Below are 21,569 nucleotides of genomic sequence, written 5' to 3' on the forward strand. Positions count from 1 at the left end.
AAGGAACCTTTGGACTTTGAAGAAACCTCTATGAAGTTTCTTTGATAAGTGCAATCAGGCATTGGTGTAGTGCCAGAAACCACTCCAAGCGCATCACAGGAAGCACACAGGAAGATCTCTACATCGACAACGACCGTTCCATGAAAGTGGAGGACGCCGTCTTGGATTTACGCATCACTGAATCTAAAACAGAGGTGTCCCGGGACCCGTTTAGGTAAATTGCTGGAAAATATCCCCTGAACTCTTTTGTACCTTCTACTATTATTCCTGTCAGGTTCAGCTGGAAGGCGTTCGCCAGTCAGCGGTCCAAAGCAGCCACCAGCTGCGCCAGAAATTGAACGGGACCTTTATTACAACTTTGCGGCTGTTAAAAGTTTAATAAAAGGCGTTGTTTGCGATTCCCGTTTTTGCGACACTTAGCCGCCGCAAAGTAGCTTTATGTGGCTTAATAAAGCAAGGAGTGAACCTTTTTTCTTAAACATTTGCGCGTCTGCGAGCAAGGTTAATATTAATATAATATTTAGTTTTTTTTCGACGTGTATTTACAAAGGAAACTTTGACGTGGAAGAAACCTCTATGACGTTTGTTATATCGTGGCCGTAATGACGCGCACACTCTCCAAGTTTAGAGGACTTTTTAATAGAACGACACACACACAGTACGTGCATGATACTGAGTCTTTCCTGGAACAGCAGAAGCGAGAAGAGATGGCGACACCAGAAAACACTCCTCCTGATGACCAGAGAAGTCATGATCGCAAAGTGGCTGACGCCATGAACGTGATAAAAAGCCAGCTTGAACACATTCAAAAAGAGGTAACCATTTATCATTTGGACCTTAGAATCTGTCTCAGCTGCAAAAGTTTAAAAAGTCTGTGTTGACACTAGTTTGCAGACCGTGATGCAAAAATTAAAGATCTGGAGGAGGCTCTGTCTACAGAGAGGGAGCGGAAGCGTCAAGAACAAAGGTCTTTAGAACATACCACGTTTCCTCTCATAGCAATTAATGTCTCCACGTTTGACCCCAGGGTACGCCAAACCATGTCGGCCAGCCAAAAGAGAAAACGTCCCAGCGAGGCTTCGAGCTTCCCCAGCAAAGATGTGGCTCATACTGACATCACCCAGCAGGCCTCTGCTAGCAGGCAGGGCACCATGAAATTGGTCCAGCAAGACAAATATGTCCAAATCTGGAATGACGCAGATGAGGTCAGTGGATTGATTGATTGATTGATTGAATATTTATTGATCCCCAGGGGTGGGGAAATTCAGGCCCCAGCAGTATCCATACCACAGAGTGGGTATACAAAAAACACACAGATGGCATGAGCGCAACTCAATAGGCTCTCACAAGGCTGCCACACAACGGCGCCACAAAGAAAGTCAGAAAGTGCACAGGATAAAAGCCATCAAAGCAAATCAAAGCTAAAAGACAAAGGGAAAAAAAGCAACAGCGGCCACCTAGCACCCCTCAATACAAGAGAACACCCCAAAACACACAAAATAGCCTCCACGGGGTCCATCGACAGGTGTAAGGGCAGTCCAGTTCAACGGCGCCCAATGGACCGTGGTGGTGAATCGGTGAAAACATCACAAAGCAGGCAAACGTGTGAGGAGCGTCCCGGGCACCCTGTCGGGGGACGTGCAGATGGCCACCACGGGGCTAGCATGGCGAAAGTCGTCGGTTCCGACGAGCACGAGGGAGCGGACTCCCCACAGGGGTTGCGGCTGCAAGGCCAAGGCGAGGGACCCGGTCATCACTGGTCGGATAAGCAGGAAGCCGTCGTAGAGTTACGCCGGCCTCGACCGATGATCCCGGTCCGGTCCCAGGAAGAAAAAAATAAATAAAATATCCGATCCGAAGAGGTACCGAGGTGCGGTAGAAGGCACCAGCATCGCCGAATGGACAAAAAGACAGAAAGAAAAAGGAGAAAATAAGGAAATAAAGAGGAAAAGAGAGAACACTGCTGGGAGGCAGCCACTCACGGCGCCATACCAAGAGAAAAAAAAAAATGTGTCACATCTTACGAAATTTGTACATTTTCCAGTAACGACTAACCTGTTGAGATGAATTTCAACTATTAGGATCAGAATTTGGGGAACTGGCAGGTGCAGTGCCAGGTTGGATCTTCTGCTCCCATCATATTCAAGTTTCCCGCAGAATTAATCCTGAAGGCCGGCCAGACTGTCACGGTAATCAATTTTATCTGGACGATCTCATATACAAGGTGCTCAATATTTCAATGACCATGCTGATCAGATCTGGGCGGCTGGTGCTGGCGGAAACCACAATCCTCCCTCTGAACTAGTCTCGGAGGCCAACTGGGGAACCGTAGGCCTGTTCCAGACTACCTTGATGAACGCCAACGGAGAGGTGACACATCTTTCAAGCGACAAGAAGCAATATTTCTCTTTTGACGTCCGTTTTTCTTCCAGGAAATGGACATAAAGAAAGACGCTGGCACACGTTTGGAAGATGATGATGGAAATTCCGCTTCCACCTCGGGATAGAGGAATTTCGGTTTCTTTGTGTGTCAAGCAGACTTTGACTTTTGACATGGTCACATTATAAAAATATGTTATAACAATACAATTAAATGGGCTTTTTTTTTAAATAAAATCTGCTCCGACCTAAATTTAATTGAAATAATTGAAATAAAGTTGTTGTTCTTTAAAAATGATTGAATTCGTCTTTTTTCATTCTGTGTAATTACATTCTGCTGTATGCACCAAAAAAAAAAAAAGAGTGTAATATCGGTTTCATCAGTATATAATTGAAACCGGAAGGTATTCTCAAAATAAGGGGGGGGAACATATTCTCACAGGGCAGCTGTGAGGATTTGTTCCCCCCCTGTAATTTGGCCTAGGAATGAGGGAACCTGTTCAAATTTCCCACATAACCTGAAAGGACCCCCAGGAAGACAGAAAAAAAATTGCTGGAGTCCAGCACTCACGGTTCTCAAAATAAGGGGGGGGAACATATTCTCACAGGGCAGCTGTGAGGATTTGTTCCCCCCTGTAATTTGGCCTAGGAATGAAGGAACCTGTTCAAATTTTCCACATAACCTGAAAGGACCCCCAGGAAGACAGAAAAAAAACTGCTGGAGTCCAGCACTCACCGTTCTGAAAATAAGGGGGGGGAACATATTCTCACAGGGCAGCTGTGAGGATTTGTCCCCCCCCCCTGTAATTTGGCCTAGGAATGAAGGAACCTGTTCAAATTTTCCACACAACCTGAAAGGACCCCCAGGAAGACAGAAGAAAAACTGCTGTAAACATATCCTCACGACTTGACATTTTTTTATAGAGTTCTTGTTACAATTTTTATCCCCCCTCCCCACCATCTGTCACTTTGCTTGGGACAAAAGGAGCCTTCAGAACTGAGATTTCTTCTCAATTATTCATCCAAATCAATTCACTCAAATCATTCTCGTTATGAAAGATTTGATCACAAAACGTGTGTGGCTTTTTCTTAAATGAACACGTTTGACATTGCTATCGTGTCAGCTTTTAATTATATTGCGCTGTCATGTTAAAGCAAATTAATAAATGCAACAATATTAATTGGCTTTGAAAATACCTGAGTAATAAAATAAAATGGATGGATGAATGATGATCACAATTAAGAATAAAGTCTCCTTTGTAATATATACTCCTTGTAGCCTGTACCCAAAAAGAGGAGTTTCTTTGCATTGAGGCTTATGCAAAGAGCTCACGTAATTATATTGTTGCTTTTTGGTGAATGAACGAGTATTCCGTCTGTACGACTGGTCTTTGAACGCACCCCGCTTCAATGGCAGAACGCGGATAAATTTAAAGACATCAAATGAGAATAATCCTTTATAAAAATTAAAATTGACTGACGCAAACGTGAGTTATTCATGTTTTTATTGAAAACAACGTAGTGCTGACGCCGTACGACGCCGTACGACATCGGTTTTTCGCTTTCCAAATAAGGCGTGCGCGCTCCCGCGGCAGGGGAAACAAAATCTCACGGGGGAACCAAATCAAGCACAACACCTGCATTCCTGGATCTGCTCCTCGTTTGAAGCCTGTTAAACGAAACACACAAAAAATATGAGAACAAATAAACATGGGGTGGATATAATAAGTATGAGTGGCATTTGATGAACTTTTATTTTGGCCTTGAGACAGCATCAGTCAGGTTCTGAAAGAAATATCTGAGTCGAGCAGGAAATTTATTTCCCAGCCTTCCATTCAGTGATTTATTTATTAGCAGTGAGAACACACCACCATTGTGCAACCCTTCAAGCAATTACATCTCCAAACTTGCCAAATGAGGGGAATGGAATTAACAAAGTGTTAGGATACGGATTTTAGCTATTGATCTGACTCCAAATTGTGATCAACACTTAACACAAAAATTGCTATGTTCCAATCCACACACTGGCGCACCTAACAATTTTGCGAGTTCGTTCTGTCAAAGAGAAGACCAGTAGATCAATCAGACCGAATTTACCAATTGTTTAATCCTGACAAAGCAAGCTAATTGAGGCGCCTGGGTCTTGGGTCCTTAACACAAAAACTCGTGTGCCTTCGTGACCAGAAAAGACGACACATTCTTCCGGGTTGCCCAGTTTTAAAGAAACACAATATGAATATTCAAACATGCAAAAGATTGTGTGGTGATTGGTCGATGGTCTGTGGTCATCTCCTCCTCGTTTGGGTTTTCCCCTGCTCAGCACAGGTGTCTGGACCACAAAGACGAGTTGTTTTTCGCGTTCCCATCGGCCTTGAGATATGCTCCCTTTCCGGACCTCCTGTTCCACAATACTTTGAAGAAAACAAATTCATGTAGCCTGCACATTCCTTTACACTTATTAAGCAACCACACTACTACTAGAAATTATATTGATATGGTTATATGTGTCTAACGGAGCCTTAATCAAATGTGTTTGCAAACTGCCGAAAGTACATTTCCCTTTATTAGTGATGACATCAATTTCCGATGTGACAATTGGAAAGTTTTCGACCGGATGAGGAGTCACAACGAGAACGTTTGAACAACACCGGCCACGGACTGACCACTACTCCACGGGATGAGACGAAAACTGGATACATTTTCTGAGTTTGTAGTTGACTTTTTTTTTTTTTTTTTTAATAAGCGGAACTCGTTACAACCAACGTCGCCACCACTTTATGCTTATTACATTAATCAAGTCAGGGCCAATTACCAAATCCATAACCAGCCGCTGTTAAACACTCAAAGTACATTATTTCTTAATTCATTAAATGCTTAATTAACAGTCTCTACATAAAATTGGAAAAGTAAAAATACAGTACTGCACATTTATCATTTTCCCATTTGTTAAATTCTACATACAATAAAACCAAATGTGAATTATAAACGAATATTCTAATCTTTTTGAAGCTGTTTTTGCGACACCATTGCGTCAATCACAGAAAGCTATTTGTCGGAAGTGACGTATAATTTCCGTTCATTCCTCCAAAATAAAAGTAAGAATTGGGGTAGTTCTCGGATTACGACCGGGGAAATATTGTACGGCTACTAGTACACAGAATTGTTGCATCGTGCTCCAGAAAAATATGTTACAAACACTTTTAGATCAGTAAAAAAAAAATATATGTATATCGTACATGAGTATTGTCATAAACCGTGGGCTTAATTATATCACAATTGATGTACAGTAGAGTACAATGACCACGCAATAAAATCTAAACAAGATGTCAATGGCCATTTTCAGCATTTTCCTGGGTCCATGCTGCAGATGGGCTACATGATAAGGGGTGGATGTTGCATGTGCTTCCATATTCACAGCAGTGCTGACCATCCGCACAACACTGGCCCTGAAAATCACCAATGGCAGCCTGCTGTTAGAACAAAATGATTCCAGGACCTATTTCCAACAGATACATTCATCATTAGGTTTATGAATGGTCTTTCAGCTACAGCAGGTTGCAATGTTTGCTGTGTCCACTAGTTCCTGCACTGGAGGGGAACTGGGAATCAGCACTCAAGCAGCTATTCTTGACCAACACCAGATATTTATTTTCTGGCTATTTGTGAACAAAATGAAAGTTAGCACCAGATCCATACCAGTGGGTAGGGACAGCAATTCCAGGACTCTGCTGACAGTCCTTTGCAGCATGATGTGCCTTGTGGGCAGAAAAACTTCAAACTGCAGCGAATGACTCCAAACTCACCCCTACCACTGGTATCTACTACAGCTGGTACACGTGTCTGCAATAAGATTGAAAAAATACTTTACACCAGTACGAGCATTCACCCTTTGAGAACCTATTTTGAGAACCTATCGATACAGAGTATTGATACCTCGAGTACCAATTATGTATAAAATCTCCCTTAACACAATGACAAGAAAATGTGAAAACTTCTGATGCAAGAGGACTTCTGCAATATTTGATTTTGATGCTTTTAGTATCAGTGGCTGGTATTGGCAGCCGATAACTTAAAATTCACCTTTTCATTGTTACTTGTGTATAACATTGGTTGAAGTGGAGTGACGGAAGGTTCCGCAGCAGCTTTTTTAAGCAGAAATGAAGAGTCCATCCACGACTCAGTGACTTTCTCACACTGCTGGAAGGCCAAGTCACAGCGAAATCCTCGAGGGCAACAATGGGACAAGTCTGGGCAGCACACAGCCTGGAGAATTCCAGGAAATACAGAATCAAAAATGGTAGTACACTTCAAAATACTGTGCAAAACTTACATTGGGGTATCCACAGCAGCTGTACCCATGCTCAGTCTGGCAGCAGGTTGTGTGATCGGAACAGACGCTTTTGTCAGGGCACGTGATGTTACAGGACACAAAGGCCCCGAATGCCAGGCACACAGTGAGCCTCAACATCTGGAGTAAATGACAACTACAAAAGGCATTCTAAAATCAGCGCAAAGCCAATCGAAAGCTTTGGTCAACATTTCAGTGACAAGATATGCCAAGCAGAAAATGCGTCAACTTACTTACAAAGGTTCCAGAGAACTTCCTGAATCTAAGTCAGCACTCTTCTCTTTGTCAAATTAAATTTCACTTCTCTTTCATTGCAAGTACCGTTCACATCACACCCACTACATCATGTGACTTAAGAGATTGCACACGGCCTCCGCCTACAAATGCAGTTCACAACTCTTCAAATGGACTTTGGCTTTACCATACCTAAGTTGTCTGTTTAGCAGTTTATTAATAATGGAAATAAAAAATGCAGTGGAACAGTAAAGCAAAATATGAATGGAGGTAGTCGCACTACTAAAGACAAAGCTTCAAAATGTCTTCCGCAAGTAACCGCAATGACTTTATTCATGGACTCCCGGTTCGTACAAGTGCACCGATGTGCCGCACTGAACAGAGACGCGTTTTATCGTACAGATCCAACTTCAATATGAGGCTGGCGTGACATCAAGCGTTCGGCTCGACATGCAAAGGAGGCAGATAACTCCTGAAAAGTTCAGTCACACCAAAAACTTGGGCGGTGGCAACTCCGCGAGCACCCCCAAAAAGAAGACGCGCCAGATTCTACAAGGCTTCGCAAGCTCAGCACAGCACTGCAATTGTCCAAATCTGAGTTGGATGAATCTGGTGGGCCGGGGGGAGGAAAAAAAATAACAATACCAGGTGTAGTGAACAGCTAGTCCAGCTCCGAGTCTGACTGAGATGCCGCCTTCCTTTTCTTTTTCCTGTTGTGCTTCTTGTGCTTCTTTTTCCGCTTTTTCTTCGATTTGTCCTATGTCGAAAAGACATTTCTTTTGTTGTTTTCTGTCAGCTAAAACAGACCAACCAATTTTTAATACACTACAACTTTTGATCATGTATTCTTACGCTGATTTTCTCTTTTTCTTCACTGCCTCTCTTTTTCTTCTTGGTGTCCGCCTGAGAGGAAGAGGAGATAAAATTAGATGAAAACCATGGAAACAGAGGAAGTCTTGCAATATACCCATAGAACAAAACAAAATCAAAACATGTTTCCCAAGAATGGACTTTCTGACTGCAATTGAGTGGCTCGACCAACAGCCTACAAATGTAATGTGTCTTCCACTATTACAGTTATACCTGGAATTATGAATTATTTTTATAAAGATTTATAAAGAGTATTATACATGGTGTATTTAACCATAGCATCATTTTTACATAGTAAGTCTTTAAGCTAACACGCAATGCAAAATATCAGAAAAGTGCTAATGAACTAGCCTCAATATTGCAGTGAACCATTAACATATATTTCAAGAAGTGCAACAATAATCATAGGCATATATTATATATATTACCTAAAAAAAAAATCATTGAAACTTATTGTAATGGTCTTGAGTTTCATTACAGCTAGTGTATGTATGAATGTACGTTATTGTACTGCCCCCTTGTGGCCAAGGAGCAACATTGAATTACCAGAAATGACCGGATGTACTATCTGTTACACTTTTAGTGCTTACCATTTCATCTCCATCTGACTCAGCGGATGACTTTGGCTCACTTTTAATTCTCCTTCGACGGCTTTTGTCATCCTAGGCGACAATATTTAGCACCTTAATATTACTGATGAATGTACTTAACATTAGAAGAAGCTTTCAATCACCTTATTGCCTTCTTCCTTGATTCTTTTCTTTTTCTTCTTGGGACAAAAAGAGCATTCAGGGTGAATGTTAGTCGCTTATTCTCATATAACCAAGGCATAGTTGTGTTATTGGAAGGAAGGAAGAAAGAAAAACCTTTCTGTCAGCATCCGAGTCTGCATCCGAGTCATCCGATGCTCTCTTGGCTGACGACTTCTTTCTTTTCCGCTTTTTCTTCACAATCTTCTTATCGAGCTGTAAACGATCACGCACAGAGAAGTTCAGATGAGGTCACAGTGCACTTCTGATATGTCATTTAATTGTAATGATTCTTTTTGAGGCATCGGTCTGACATGTGTATGATATTTCCTACTGGCACCATTGAACAGTTTCGACGCCTATGGTTGTGCCTTACCTCATCTTCCGATTCTGAGGAGGACCTGCTGGAAGAATCAGAACTCGATGAGGAGGAAGAAGAAGATGAAGAATGCTTGAGCAGAACACAATAAAAGCGGGGTTCGTTAGATTTGAGAGAACTTGACTTATACTTGACTAAATATCACAACAAGAAGAGTAGTGAAAACTAGAGGTCTCCCCTCACCCTACTGGATTTCTTCTTCTCCCTTTTCTGGACACAAATTAGAAGACAAACATGAGCGATCAAGGATTCTAAGTGAGGTCTTATTTATTGTGGCATCTATAGTGCACCTCCTTCTTATCTTTCTTCTCCTCCTTTTCTCGCTCGCCAGCCTTTTTGTCTTTGTCCTTCTCGCTTGCACCTAACAGCTTTTCTCGGTTCTTTGCCAGCTCTTTCTTCCATCTCTGTGACCAAGAAAGAATTTTCGTGAGACCGATACCATACATCTCAAATTCAAGATGCTGAATTTCACCATTTCTTGCTTTAAATATTTTTTGTTCGTTTTCACACCTCGTTCATCTTGTCCTCAAAGTCAGCCAAAGCTCGGGAGCCTTTCTTCTTCTTCTCCAGCTGCTCCTTTATCTCTTCCCTGATGAAGACACAGCAAATGATTCAATTAAGTATCAGTCGTACCATACCATCATTGAGTAGCTGACTTTTGGAACACAAGTGAAATTTTGTTTCATCTAGATGGGTTCACTGTATAATTCACTAGGCAGCGTTTCTGTCCCATACTGGAACTTCCCCATGTGGAACAAATAAAGGAATATTTTCTTTTACCCACCATGTCGGTCGAGGTCTGCCTAAATAATCCTGTATGGTCGGTCCTGAGTTCTGCACCGGCCCCCTGGATCGAGCAGCAGCGATTGGATTTACGTAGGCCTGGAATGTCAAACACACCCACCACACATTAAACAAATCCCATGGCTGTAAAAAGAACCAATGCTCACAGATAAAATTGTAATCATATTAAAGTAGTAATGTGGTAAATTACTGCAAACATTTGGATGAAAAACTCATCTTGGCCATAAACAGGAACCCAAATAAAAAACGTTCGTAACTTCAAAGCGCGTAAATCGAGGATCCCTTAAACGCTTCATGACAGGCGCATTGTTAAAACCAAAATACAAACAAACAAAAATCAACATTCCCAAGCCATATGATTGTTTTAAGAGCCACACCTTTTCAGTATCGATATTGGCGCTATCCGCTGTATGATTATATGGAGCATTTAAGTCGTGCTAGCTTTGAGGGCTCATCAGCGCAACAAACGATACAAAATGGTGAGCAAAATTCGAACCTTCTGCAGCTCGATCAAGCACATGCAACGTACATATTTGTCAGTCTTGGCGTGAAATTAACAACACCTTTAAAAAAAACTCACTTAAATGGGATGCTGTTTAACTGATCAAAGTCTAGGGCAGGGGTGGGCAAACTTTTTGACTCGCGGGCCGAACTGGGTTCTAAATTTGGGGCCGGACCAGGAGCAGATGGACGTAGGCGTTGTGTGAAGTCATATAAGCGACCTGTAAAGGTCATTGCATAAAAGATCTTGGCCTTTAGTAGGTAGTAAAGCATGGATATTCCAAACAAGTTTTTTGAAAACAAATGCATTTATTAACAGCATTAAAAAAAAATAATTCACTAAAAAACTGCTATCAGTGATTCTCATAAAATACGACACTGTTATTATGAATAACAATCTCCATCACTTCAATGCCTGCAGGTCAGATTAATGAAAGATGTTTATCTCATGAGATCACATCAAACGGCAAACATTCTGACCACATATATCATCTTGAAGAATCGGTGAAAGCATACATCCAAATAAAGTAATCAAAACAGCAACACGGTGAGGGGTATCTGAAAATCAGAGCAGAGTTTTAACTCGCAAACACCTGGTAACAGAGGTGAGGAAACGGGAAACACTTGCTTAAAGTAAGCCTTAAGAACTTTACAGGTTAAGATTAGTCGCAAATAGGTGGTGCATCAATGTCCTTGAGCATCCTGCATTGTTTGAAAATGAGAATGATCGCTAGTTTCAATCCCTGCTATGTGTACAAATCATATTCAAAATGCATTTTTTTACAATAAACTTGAGAGCCTCCCGTTCATTTTCAGTGGGAACAGTGTTGTTGGTGTCCCGTTTTTGCTAGTGCGTCATAGTCTGGAGTAAAATTTGTTGTGGCAATTCTTAGGAGAGATCCGACGAGTTGGTCCGTTTACCTCGATCTGTGACGGGTTGATGTTGACGTTCATGTGGCTGAACGTCACGTCGCGTACGTCGAGCCAAATTGGCCACTCTCTTTTAAACACTCGGCACTGTGTCCACCTTGCTTTTCCTTGGGCGACTCATTTTAATGGAAGGATTCCAGGGGAAGGTTTGTGGGTGGCTTAGCGCAAAACTGCATCTGAAAGCTCAGCGCGCAAATTACAAGAATGCTGTCGTCACAGCCTACGCTCTAAAATTCGGGACTGATACAAATAGAGCGCGAATGCGCCATGTCCGTACTACTGAGTACGTACACGCATTTGTGAGTGTGCACCAAGCTTTCTGACACGGCTTCCGGCAGTAAATGCGCAGGCGAGCGCTTCCCCATCTACTGGGGAAACGCAGTCATTGCAGGCAAAATGACCAAAACAAAAGGTTTAATAATACAATTTATTCAGGGTTGGCGGGACGGATTAAACGGTCCCGTGGGCCGGATGTGCCCCGCGGGTCGTAGTTTGCCCACCCCTGGACTAACCTGTTGAGATGAATTTCAACTATTAGGATCAGAATTTGGGGAACTGGCAGGTGAAGCGCCAGGTTGGATCTTCTGCTCCCATCGCATTCAAGTTTCCCGCAGAGTTCAGCCTGAAGGCCGGCCAGACTGTCACGGGAATCAATCTTATCTGGAAGATCTCAGATACAAGGTGCTCAATATTTCAATGACCTTTACATGCTGATCAGATCTGGGCGGCTGATGCTGGCGGAAACCACAATCCTCCCTCTGATCTAGTCTGGGAGACACAGGCCAACTGGGGAATCGGAGACCAGTTCCAGACTACCTTGATCAACGGAGAGGTGACACATCTTTCAAGCGACAAGAAGCAATATTTCTCTTTTGACGTCCGTTTTTCTTCCAGGAAATGGGGATCAGCAAAGCCACTGGCACACGTTTGGAAGATGATGATGGAAATTCCGCTTCCACCGTGGGATAGAGGAAACGGAATTTCGGTTTCTTTGTGTGTCTTGACATATGAAGGGATTGAGAATAAAGCAGACTTTGACTTTTGACATGGTCACATTGTAAAAATATTGTATAACAATACAATTAAATGGGCATTTTCTAATGCAATCCTGACTGCTGGTCAATCATATGAAAAGATTCAGAGTTTGTTGTTTCCGCAGCCGGTTGCTCACAGCACCTGCGGGGACAGCGAGGTACAGTTACGTGCGGCTCCTGCGGATTCTCCCCGAACAAGCCCAACAACGGCAGCTCCGTATCTACGACTTCCCGCTCCTACCGTACTGGTGGCATCTCAGAGGGTTTGCTGCCTCATTCCTACGTGTTCAGTAGTAGTACACCTCGCGAGGTGAGACCATTCCAGACTGGAATCCGAACTGAGACCTGTCCAATAATCTGAGGCCCTGGATCTTTTGGTCTTCATTTTCCATGCCAATCAATTTACCGTTTTTTTCCATGTATAATGCGCAAAATTTAACTAATTTATTGTCCTAAAATCTGGGGTGCGCATTATACATGGGTACAATTTTTTTTTAATTTCTTTTTTTTTTTTTCTTTTTTTTTTTCTTTGAAGAAAATCATGGTACAACAATTTTTGAAGAAAATCTTGTCACGGATGGAGTGTGGAAAGGAGCAGGGCGACCAAATGCAACTTGGACCAGGGTTCATTGGAGGAACTCAAAACACAGACTTAGTAAACTAACATACCGTTTTTTTCCGTGTATAGTGCGCAAAATTTAACTAATTTATTGTCCTAAAATCTGGGGTGCGCATTATACATGGGTACAAAAAAAATTTAATTTTTTATTTTTTTAGAGAAAGTAATGGTACAACAAAACCAACAACAGGACTGACCGACAAAGTCGTGGAACAAAAAGACAGGGTGACATTACCAAAGACAGGAACAGAAACCACATCATGACAGTAACACATGCAATGATCCGACGGTGATCGAGGGGCAGACAGGACTTAAATACAAAACACGTTACATCGATTGAGGTGACCCAGGAAGAGAGGGGCGACGCGAACAGAAACATAGCAAAACTGGGGACGAGACATGACAAATCTCCCCCGAAATAAAACTTGAAATCACCTTTCTTCTTGTTTGTTGTCAATCGCGCATCGCATTCAGCCATCCTGCCCAACACACTTAGTCAGTAAAATTCATAATTGACGACACATCGTTTGATGCGATGGTGCAATCCTTGATGGTGTATTATTGTCAAATATTGTTTTTTAATCTCCATCGCGGACCGGACGTCATACGGAGGCCGCCATTACAGATGCGCAGAACGGATGCGCAAGACACGTCAGCTATATAAAGAGCGAGAGTTGTTTTCTTCCTATTAGTTTCAATTCACAGTTTAATTTGCAGTTTCAATCAGCAAGTAACAAAATGCGTATTACAGGTAATATTTTATTTCACAACACTTTGCCTTGTTCCTTTCATCTCTGCTGTTCACTTCAAACACGCTCCATACGAACGCAATGCTCTCGTATTAGACGCTTGCTCGATCACCTGCTCGTTTGCTGCCCTACGGGGGTCGCAGCCGTGCTGGAACCTATCCCAGCCGTCATCGGGCAGTGGGCGGCGGACACCCTGAACCGGATGCCAGCCAATCGCAGGGCACACAGAGACAAACAACCATTTGCACTCGCACTCACACCTAGGGACAATTTGGAGTCTTCAATCGGCCTACCAAGCATGTTTTGGGGATGTGGGAGGAAACCGGAGTGCCCAGAGAAAACCCACGCGGGCCCGGGGAGAACATGCAAACTCCACACAGGGAGGGCCAGAGGTGGAATCGAACTTGCACCCACCTAACTGTGAGGCGGACGTGCTACCCAGTGCCCCACCAAGCCGCCCTTAGGATCCATCCGTTGCAAAGTTTCTTTGAACCATTGCAAAGAGTGAGGGTTTTTTTTTTATGTGTATTTACAAAGGAACCTTTGGACTTTGAAGAAACCTCTATGAAGTTTCTTTGATAAGTGCAATCAGGCATTGGTGTAATGCATGATACTGAGTCTTTCCTGGAACAGCAGAAGCAAGCTCGAGAGATGGCGACCCCAGAAAACACTCCTCAAGATGCAAACATTGCCCTCTCCCCCAACCGCATCACACGTCTCCAGGAAATGGAAGATCTCCGCAAGCTCAACGACCTTCTGGTCGTTTACGTCGACAACGCCCGTTCCCGGGAAGTGGAGAACGCCGGCTTGCGTTTGCGCATCACTGAATCCGAAACAGAGGTGTCCCGGCAGCTGACTGGCCTGAAGGCCGTTTACGAGACGGAGCTGGCGAAAGCCCGTGCGTCTCTGGACTCGGAGGCCACAGAGCGTGCACGTCTGCAGCCGGAGTTGACCAAGCTGAGGATGGAATTCGACGAGCTGAAAGAAAGGTGAGGCCCGGCCATTTTATCAAAAATATGCCAACAACAAAATGGATACTGGATATTAGTGCTGACATAATTGCTTTGCTGCTGGGGCCACACCCCAAGGAAAATCCTCCTCGTGACTAATTGCAGCTCAATTGGACTTTCAGTTAACCATCCCATAGTCGCACATCAATATAAATAGCACATTTGACTGCGTCGAGGGTTTAATACTGTTTTTGTTTCCTGCACTGTTTACATACTTTATCACTGCTACACTTTCTACTTATCTTAGTTCATATTTATGTGTACATCTGTCATCTCAGGAACACGAAGAAAGAATCCGATCTGGCAGGAGCGCTGCAGAGGCTCAAAGATTTGGAAGCCTCGCTGAACTCCAAGAACGCGTCTTTGGCGACAGCGTTAGGAAAAAACCGTCGCCTTGAAGCCTTGGTGAACTCCAGGGTCGGGTCTTTGTCGACAGCGTTAGGAGAAAAGCGTCGCCTTAAAGCCTTGCTGAACTCCAAGGGCGCGTCTTTGATGAGAGCGTTAGAAGGAAAGCGTCGCCTTGAGACAGAAAACCGAGATCTGGCGACGCAGGTTGCCGAGGTGAATCAAATCACGATTAAATTACCGTGATGATTGTGTTAAAGTTGTTGCCACGTTTAGCTCGAGACCAGGTTGGCCAATGGCCGAAAGGGGATGATGGATGAGGCTCTCAGGAGGGTGGAAGGAGAGAGTCGCATTAATACCCTCAAAGAGGAGCTGGAGATTCAAAAGAAGCTGCATTCCGAGGTCGGACACAATTATCATCACTTTCGCTTATTTGATTAATGAAAATAAAGCTGAGTCATTCTCACGTCTCACGTAGGAGTTGCGCGAGGTCAAACGCCGGCATGAGTCTCGCATGGTGGAGTTGGAAAACGCCCGCCAGGAAGATTATGAACCCAAACGGGCCGACGCCTTGATGGAGATGCGAAGCCAGCATGAACTTCAAATCAAACTCTACAAAGAGGAGATTGAGAAGACTTACAAGTCCAGGGTAAATTGCTGGAAAATATCGCCTGAACTCTTTTTTACCTTCTACTATGCCTGTCGGGTTCAGCTGGAAGGCGCTCGCCAGTCACCGATTTCACCATTTATCATTTGGACCTTAGAATCTGTATCAGCTGCAAAAAGTTTAAAAGGTCTGTGTTGACACTAGCTTGCAGCCCGTGATGCAAACGTGAAAGATCTGGAGGAGGCTCTGTCTACAGAGAGGGAGCGGATGCAGCAGCAACTGGATGAGTATCAGGAGCTAATGGATGTTAAGCTAGCGCTGGATATGGAGATAAGTGCCTACAGGAAGGTGCTTGAAAGCGGGCAGCAGAGGTGTGTGTGGCTTACAAACATACCACAACTTTTCCTGTCATAGCAATTCATGTCTCCACGTTTGTCCGCAGGACACGCTTTTCCCAGAGTCTACCGTCGACAAGCATGTCAGGAAGTCGCTCCTCGACCACGTCGGCCAGCGGGAAAAGGAAGCGTCCCGACACTGACAGCGAGGCTTTGAACTTCGCCAGAAGCACTGTGCCTTGTTCTCTCCTCATCTCTCTTAGGTGTCAGTTCACCCTGGATGCGGACCAGGACGGCAAATATGTCCGACTCTGCAATATAGGAGATGAGGTCAGTGGATGTGTCACAGTGCAACATCGCACATCTTACGAAATTTGCACATTTTCCAGTAACGACTAACCTGTTGAGATCAACTTCAACTATTAGGATCAGAATTTGGGGAACTGGCAGGTGAAGCACCAGGTTGGATCTTCTGCTCCCATCGTATTCAAGTTTCCCGCAGAATTCATCCTGAAGCCCGGCCTGAGTGTCACGGTAATCAATCTTATCTGGAAGATCTCAGATACAAGGTGCTCAATATTTCAATGACTTTTACATGGTGATCAGATCTGGGCGGCTGGTGCTGGCGGAAACCACAATCCTCCCTCTGATCTAGTCTGGGAGACACAGGCCAACTGGGGAACCGGAGACCAGGTCCACACTACCTTGATCAACACTAACGGAGAGGTGACACATCTTTCAAGCGACAAGAAGCAATATTTCTCTTTTGACGTCCGTTTATCTTCTAGGAAGACGTCTACCACCTATATCAAAAATGATGGAAATTCCGTTTCCACCGTGGAATAGAGGAAACGGAACTTTGGTTTCTTTGTGTGTCTTGACATATGAAGGGATTGAGAATAAAGCAGACTTTGACTTTTGACATGGTCACATTGTAAAAATATCGTATAACAATACAATTAAATGGGCATTTTCTAATGCAATCCTGACTGCTGGTCAATCATTTGAAAAGATTCAGAGTTTGTTGTTTCCGCAGCCGGTTGCCCACAGCACCTGCGGGGACAGCGAGGTACAGTTATGTGCGGCTCCTGCGGATTCTCCCCGAACAAGCCCAACAACGGCAGCTCCGTATCCACGGCTTCCCGCTCCTACCGTACTGGTGGCATCTCAGAGGGTTTGCTGCCTCATTCCTACTTCTTGTTTTTATATTGTGTCGTTTACTTGTATGTCTATCGTGTACTATGTCTCGTCAACGTGGGATAGAGGAAAGTGCGGGGGGACCAAAAAAAAAAGAGTGTAATATCGGTTTCACCAGTATATAATTGAAACCGGAAGGTATTCGGACATCCCTGCGGTCAGTAGAATATATAACGGCTGTGCAATGAGAAGTCAAGACATGTTCCACGAGAGCAGGCGGTCAAGGCAAGAGTAATCTCGACGCAACATGCCCAACATGTGTAAGTCAGTGATGAATGTTTCTTGAATTTTCTTCCTCTTTTGCCATTCTTTCATGATTTTCTTGTGCTTCCACATTAGACACGCAAATTCTCGCGGTGGGCTTGGTGGCTTTTCTAGTACTGCGAGCCAATGGCGCTCCGTTGACAGAAGCGACCACCGTCTTGCCATCAAGCGACACCTCAAGTGAGGAGGAAACGGCGCCCTCTGACCTGCTGACCTCCGCTCATGTTTGGGACTCGGTTCTGGGTACCGCTAAAGAACACCAGAAAGCTGTAAGTGGAAATTCAGAAAGCACCTTCATTGTCTTCTTCTGGCTGTAAAACGTATCTGACTTGTGACTAATTTCAATTTCAGTTTGATGATGAATTCCAAAACAATGTCAACTTTCATTTACTGGAGCATTACAAAGCACCTCAGTTTCCAGCAAACTGCCCCAGCTCCAACTTTAGCAAGGTAAGAACCAGAAATGGAAAACCACCAGAGGTGGGAGAAAATACAGACACTGACACTTTCCATAATTGTTTGCTAGCATCGGCTTGACTTTTATGCGTAGATTGAATAGATATTTGTTTTTTCCAGGAGGCTTGCCTGCACAGGCTGGCCCAAGGTCTGTCCACTTACATAATTCTTCTCAAGCACGTGGAGAAGGAATATCCCGGCAGTAAAATTCTGTCTGAGGCCAAACACTACTCTGAACTCCTGCTCTACAATATCAAACAAAAGGTTGGCCAGTGTGACAATTTAGGGATAGGAAATGAATTTTGCTGTTACTATAATACCTATTTTGACATTGTGTTGCTTACTCTTGTCCGGCAGATGAGAAAACCAGAAGAGGTCACAGGCCTGAGTAGCAATGAGGAAGAGAGCCTATTGAGGTCACTGTACCACCCCTATGCTTTCCACAGAAAGATGACGGCGCACAACATCCTGCGGAAGCTCTACATCAGGGGTCACCAAACTACGGCCCGCGGGCCGGATACGGCCCGCGGGACCGTTTAATACGGCCCGCCAACCCTGAACAAATTGTATTATTAAACTATTTTTTTTTGCTCATTTTGCCTGCAATGACTGCGTTTCCCCAGTAGATGGGGAAGCGCTCGCCTGCGCATTTACTACCGGAAGCCGTGTCAAAAAGCTCGGTGCACACTCACAAGTGCGTGTATAGACATGGCGCACTCGCGCTCTATTTGTATCAGTCCCGAATTTAGAGCGTGGGCTGTGACGACAGCATTCTTGTAATTTGCGCGCTGAGCTTTCAGATGCAGTTTTGCGCTAAAGCCACCCACAAACCTTCCCCTGGAATCCTTCCGTTAAAATGTCGCCCAAGTAAAGCAGGGTGAACACAGTGCCGAGCGTTTAAAAGAGAGTGGCCAATTTGGCTCGACGTACGCGACGTGACGTTCAGCCACATGAACGTCAACATCTACCCGTCAAAGATCGAGGTAAACGGACCAACACCTCGGATCTCGCCTAAGAATTGCCACAACAAATTTTACTCCAGACTATGACGCACTATCAAACTTTAACAAACAAGACAGCAGTGTCTACAAGCCTACTGGAACCTACAAAAGGATTATAAGGAAGGAACACAAGAACTTTAAGAGACTGCTCATATGTGTCAGAGAGGTTCTGCTCTGACAACTGAGCTGAACTTTTATCTGTTAAGATTGTGCATGGCACAACATAAAGTTAATGTTCCATGTTTTTTTTTTCTATGAAGAACCCAGAGAGAGTTATTTAGTTATTATTTATTTCCTGTTTTTTCTGTGAAGAACTCAGAGAGGGTTATTTAGTTATTATTTATTTCATTAATAGTGTTATTATCTGTTTCCTGACTTTTTTTCTGTAAAGAACCTGGAAAGGGTTATTAAATAACCGTTATTTGGTTATGTGTGGCTTTCTGGAAAACAATAAATTTTTTAAGCTCCCCTACGATCGTCACACTTTTTCTGTTACAAACTGACACCGGCCCGCCATCAGAGAAGGGAAAGGTTATGTGGCCCTCACAGGAAAAAGTTTGGGGACCCCTGCTCTACATCTTCATTGTTGACGGCGAGAGGGCGCTGAGGCGCAAAGAACGGCGAAGGGGAAAACATGCCAAGGTCTTCGCCATGTTTAGTTTATTGCGGTAGTCACGTCCGCCACGGAAGCCCGTCGGAAATGTTGGGCAAAACATGAAGTGAATTAAGGAAGTTCTTGGATCTGCACTGACGTGTCGTAACCCACTGACGGATTGAGGATGTATTTGTTTTTGCATGACGCACTGAGTTTTTTTTATTTTTTATTCTGTAGATAACCTATTTATTGCTCATTCAAAAAAGCCATTGTGAATCTAAGACCTTATTTATTGCAAACCTTCGTATGAATTATTTAAAGAAGATATTTATTACATATTATTGTTTTTATACTTGAAGGCATGATAATTATATTTATTTTTTAAACGGAATGTATTTTTAAAACATGAATAAAACTATTTGCTTACTTGTGAATTGAACTGCTTGATTTATAACACTTTGGCAGGTGTCTTTTGAGAATTTCACTTATTAGATTGAACTAGACAAATCTCTTTTTATGAGATTCAAATACATCGTATATATATATTTGAAAAACTGAAATATCGTAAGGCCACTTATGGGCTTTACTGTCAGACATTTATTGACAAAAACATGGAACAGACTTCAAGACAATGTCGTAACAATAACAAATAAATATCTCAGACAAAATTGACACTTCATATACTGACATTGACTTTCATGTGGCCAACTCGTCGTGGTCTTCGGGTGGAGGTTGTTGACGCAGGTGCACGTCATCCTTCTTCAACCCCAAAGTAAACTGAAACGAAGCAAAAACAGCCAACGATACATATGTCATTGTTGTTTTTGACTTAATCTGCCATTTTTTTTAAGGTTCTCTTTCTACATATTTACCAAACACAAGCGATACATTAACTTTATGACAATAATCATCTATTACACATAAATCAGTTATGCTTATGCCCACAATAAAGGTAAATGAACCATGAGTTAATACAAAAAAAGGGCACTACCTCAATTACAACTTAGAAAACAGTTTGACTGAAATGGTAGTCATTCAATAAATAAATATACGCATGTTTTCTTTTTCAAATTGCAGCCTTTGCGGTTTTGAAAATTGCAGTTGATCACATTGCAACGTCGACTTGAATTCCACTAATCTCTCAGTTTTAATGCACAGACAGACACGAGAGAAAACGCTGACACAGAAGCAGTGGATGACGCAAATCAGTGTCGCCCCTTGTCAGCAGTTCACTCGAATTATGCCAACAATTCAGTGGTATCTTTCCACACGCACGCATTGCAACACCGGCCATTTGCCCTTTGATACCAGTTTAACAGCTCATCATCAAATATTTATTTGGCATGAGATTCGTTAATTTTGGGGGGAAATGTTTTCAATGTGTCAAGACTGAAGGCTCCGGCATTCCTGGATCTGCTCCTCGTTTGAAGCCTGTTAAACGAAACACACAAAAAAATATGAGAACAAATAAACATGGGGTGGATATAATAAGTATGAGTGGCATTTGATGAACTTTTATTTTGGCCTTGAGACAGCATCAGTCAGGTTCTGAAAAAAATATCTGAGTCGAGCAGGAAATTTATTTCCCAGCCTTCCATTCAGTGATTTATTTATTGGCAGTGAGAACACACCACAATTGTGCAACCCTTCAAGCAATTACATCTCCAAACTGGCCAAATGAGGGGAATGGAATTAACAAAGTGATGACAAAAGTTTCCAATGTGGCAATTGGAAAGTTTTCGACCGGATGAGGAGTCACAACGAGAACGTTTGAACTACCGGACAGTCAAAATCAGGTTAAGGGTGAACACGCTAATGCTAACTAGCTGCAACCTGCGGGTTTTAAAGCGACTAACATATTTCACGCCTTTTATACTAACCCAAGTACAGCACTGTAGGAATAAATCCCCATCAGATGACGAATTGTCCACACTGGAACAGTTGCTGCAGCCGCTGTTTGGTCTCTTTACTTAATTTTGCCATTTTTCCTGGATGCTTTTGCAGCGTGATACCACAGAGTGCAACCAAGGACACGGAAGCGGAAATGAGCCATGACAGAAAAAAACAGGAAGTCTAGCTTCGTGTCGCCGTCTTGTGGATGGAAGAGGTAACTGCGTGTTTTACTGTTCAGTATTTCAGTACATTTTCTATTTAGTATTTTTG

The 21,569-nt window shown here is 43.2% G+C and overlaps 3 protein-coding genes, 1 long non-coding RNA gene and 1 pseudogene across 9 annotated transcripts; 2 read left to right on the top strand and 3 right to left on the bottom strand.

Moving 5' to 3' along the window:
- Positions 1 to 4,194: 4,194 nt before the first annotated feature.
- On the bottom strand, positions 4,195 to 7,700 carry LOC133144175 (progranulin-like). Of its 5 annotated transcripts, none has more exons than XM_061266678.1 (5): positions 7,607 to 7,700; positions 6,710 to 6,863; positions 6,460 to 6,642; positions 6,076 to 6,219; positions 4,195 to 5,825 (listed from the first exon to the last, which is right to left on the bottom strand). In XM_061266678.1, the coding sequence occupies exons 2-5, from the start codon at positions 6,845 to 6,847 to the stop codon at positions 5,706 to 5,708; spliced, it is 585 nt and encodes a 194-aa protein (XP_061122662.1). In that variant the 5' UTR covers positions 6,848 to 6,863; positions 7,607 to 7,700; the 3' UTR covers positions 4,195 to 5,705. The 5 variants fall into 5 exon arrangements, with proteins under 5 accessions (XP_061122662.1, XP_061122658.1, XP_061122659.1 ...); XM_061266674.1 differs by lacking the exon at positions 7,607 to 7,700 and adding an exon at positions 6,961 to 7,101; XM_061266675.1 differs by lacking the exon at positions 7,607 to 7,700 and adding an exon at positions 6,965 to 7,081.
- Positions 7,216 to 11,233, bottom strand: LOC133144171 (protein FAM133-like). 2 transcript variants are annotated; one of them, XM_061266669.1, is made up of 11 exons: positions 11,186 to 11,233; positions 9,744 to 9,841; positions 9,470 to 9,548; positions 9,250 to 9,363; positions 9,143 to 9,169; positions 8,957 to 9,031; positions 8,698 to 8,796; positions 8,565 to 8,597; positions 8,422 to 8,493; positions 7,814 to 7,864; positions 7,216 to 7,718 (listed from the first exon to the last, which is right to left on the bottom strand). In XM_061266669.1, the coding sequence occupies exons 1-11, from the start codon at positions 11,216 to 11,218 to the stop codon at positions 7,623 to 7,625; spliced, it is 777 nt and encodes a 258-aa protein (XP_061122653.1). In that variant the 5' UTR covers positions 11,219 to 11,233; the 3' UTR covers positions 7,216 to 7,622. The 2 variants fall into 2 exon arrangements, with proteins under 2 accessions (XP_061122653.1, XP_061122652.1); XM_061266668.1 differs by having other exon boundaries at positions 8,565 to 8,600.
- On the top strand, positions 7,839 to 12,302 carry LOC133144177 (lamin-A-like). The gene is made up of 3 exons (XM_061266684.1): positions 7,839 to 8,014; positions 11,913 to 12,026; positions 12,089 to 12,302. The coding sequence occupies exons 1-3, from the start codon at positions 7,967 to 7,969 to the stop codon at positions 12,161 to 12,163; spliced, it is 237 nt and encodes a 78-aa protein (XP_061122668.1). The 5' UTR covers positions 7,839 to 7,966; the 3' UTR covers positions 12,164 to 12,302.
- Positions 12,303 to 14,015: 1,713 nt separating this feature from the next.
- LOC133144939 (prelamin-A/C-like) lies at positions 14,016 to 16,711 on the top strand (annotated as a pseudogene).
- A 3,255-nt stretch (positions 16,712 to 19,966) lies between these two features.
- LOC133144179 (uncharacterized) lies at positions 19,967 to 21,536 on the bottom strand. The gene is made up of 2 exons (XR_009710608.1): positions 21,287 to 21,536; positions 19,967 to 20,837 (listed from the first exon to the last, which is right to left on the bottom strand). It is a non-coding gene; the product is annotated as an uncharacterized LOC133144179 (long non-coding RNA).
- Positions 21,537 to 21,569: the final 33 nt, after the last annotated feature.

The sequence above is a fragment of the Syngnathus typhle genome, linkage group LG20, assembly GCF_033458585.1.
Source record: "Syngnathus typhle isolate RoL2023-S1 ecotype Sweden linkage group LG20, RoL_Styp_1.0, whole genome shotgun sequence".
Taxonomy (NCBI): Eukaryota; Metazoa; Chordata; class Actinopteri; order Syngnathiformes; family Syngnathidae; genus Syngnathus; species Syngnathus typhle.

Coding starts and splice junctions, on each gene's coding strand:
- LOC133144175 (XM_061266678.1), bottom strand. CDS start 6,847: ATGTTGAGGCTCACTGTGTGCCTGGCATTCGGGGCCTTTGTGTCCTGT. Junction 6,643..6,709: donor GCTGCTGTGGATACCCCAAT/GTAAGTTTTGCA, acceptor GGAATTCTCCAG/GCTGTGTGCTGCCCAGACTT. Junction 5,826..6,075: donor ATTGCTGTCCCTACCCACTG/GTATGGATCTGG, acceptor GGTGATTTTCAG/GGCCAGTGTTGTGCGGATGG.
- LOC133144171 (XM_061266668.1), bottom strand. CDS start 11,218: ATGAACGTCAACATCAACCCGTCACAGATCGAG. Junction 9,842..11,185: donor TCAACCCGTCACAGATCGAG/GTAAACGGACCA, acceptor TTGACATTCCAG/GCCTACGTAAATCCAATCGC. Junction 9,170..9,249: donor AGAAGAAAGATAAGAAGGAG/GTGCACTATAGA, acceptor ATTTGTGTCCAG/AAAAGGGAGAAGAAGAAATC.
- LOC133144177 (XM_061266684.1), top strand. CDS start 7,967: ATGGACTTTCTGACTGCAATTGAGTGGCTCGACCAACAGCCTACAAAT. Junction 8,015..11,912: donor TCGACCAACAGCCTACAAAT/GTAATGTGTCTT, acceptor CATGCTGATCAG/ATCTGGGCGGCTGATGCTGG. Junction 12,027..12,088: donor CTACCTTGATCAACGGAGAG/GTGACACATCTT, acceptor TTTTTCTTCCAG/GAAATGGGGATCAGCAAAGC.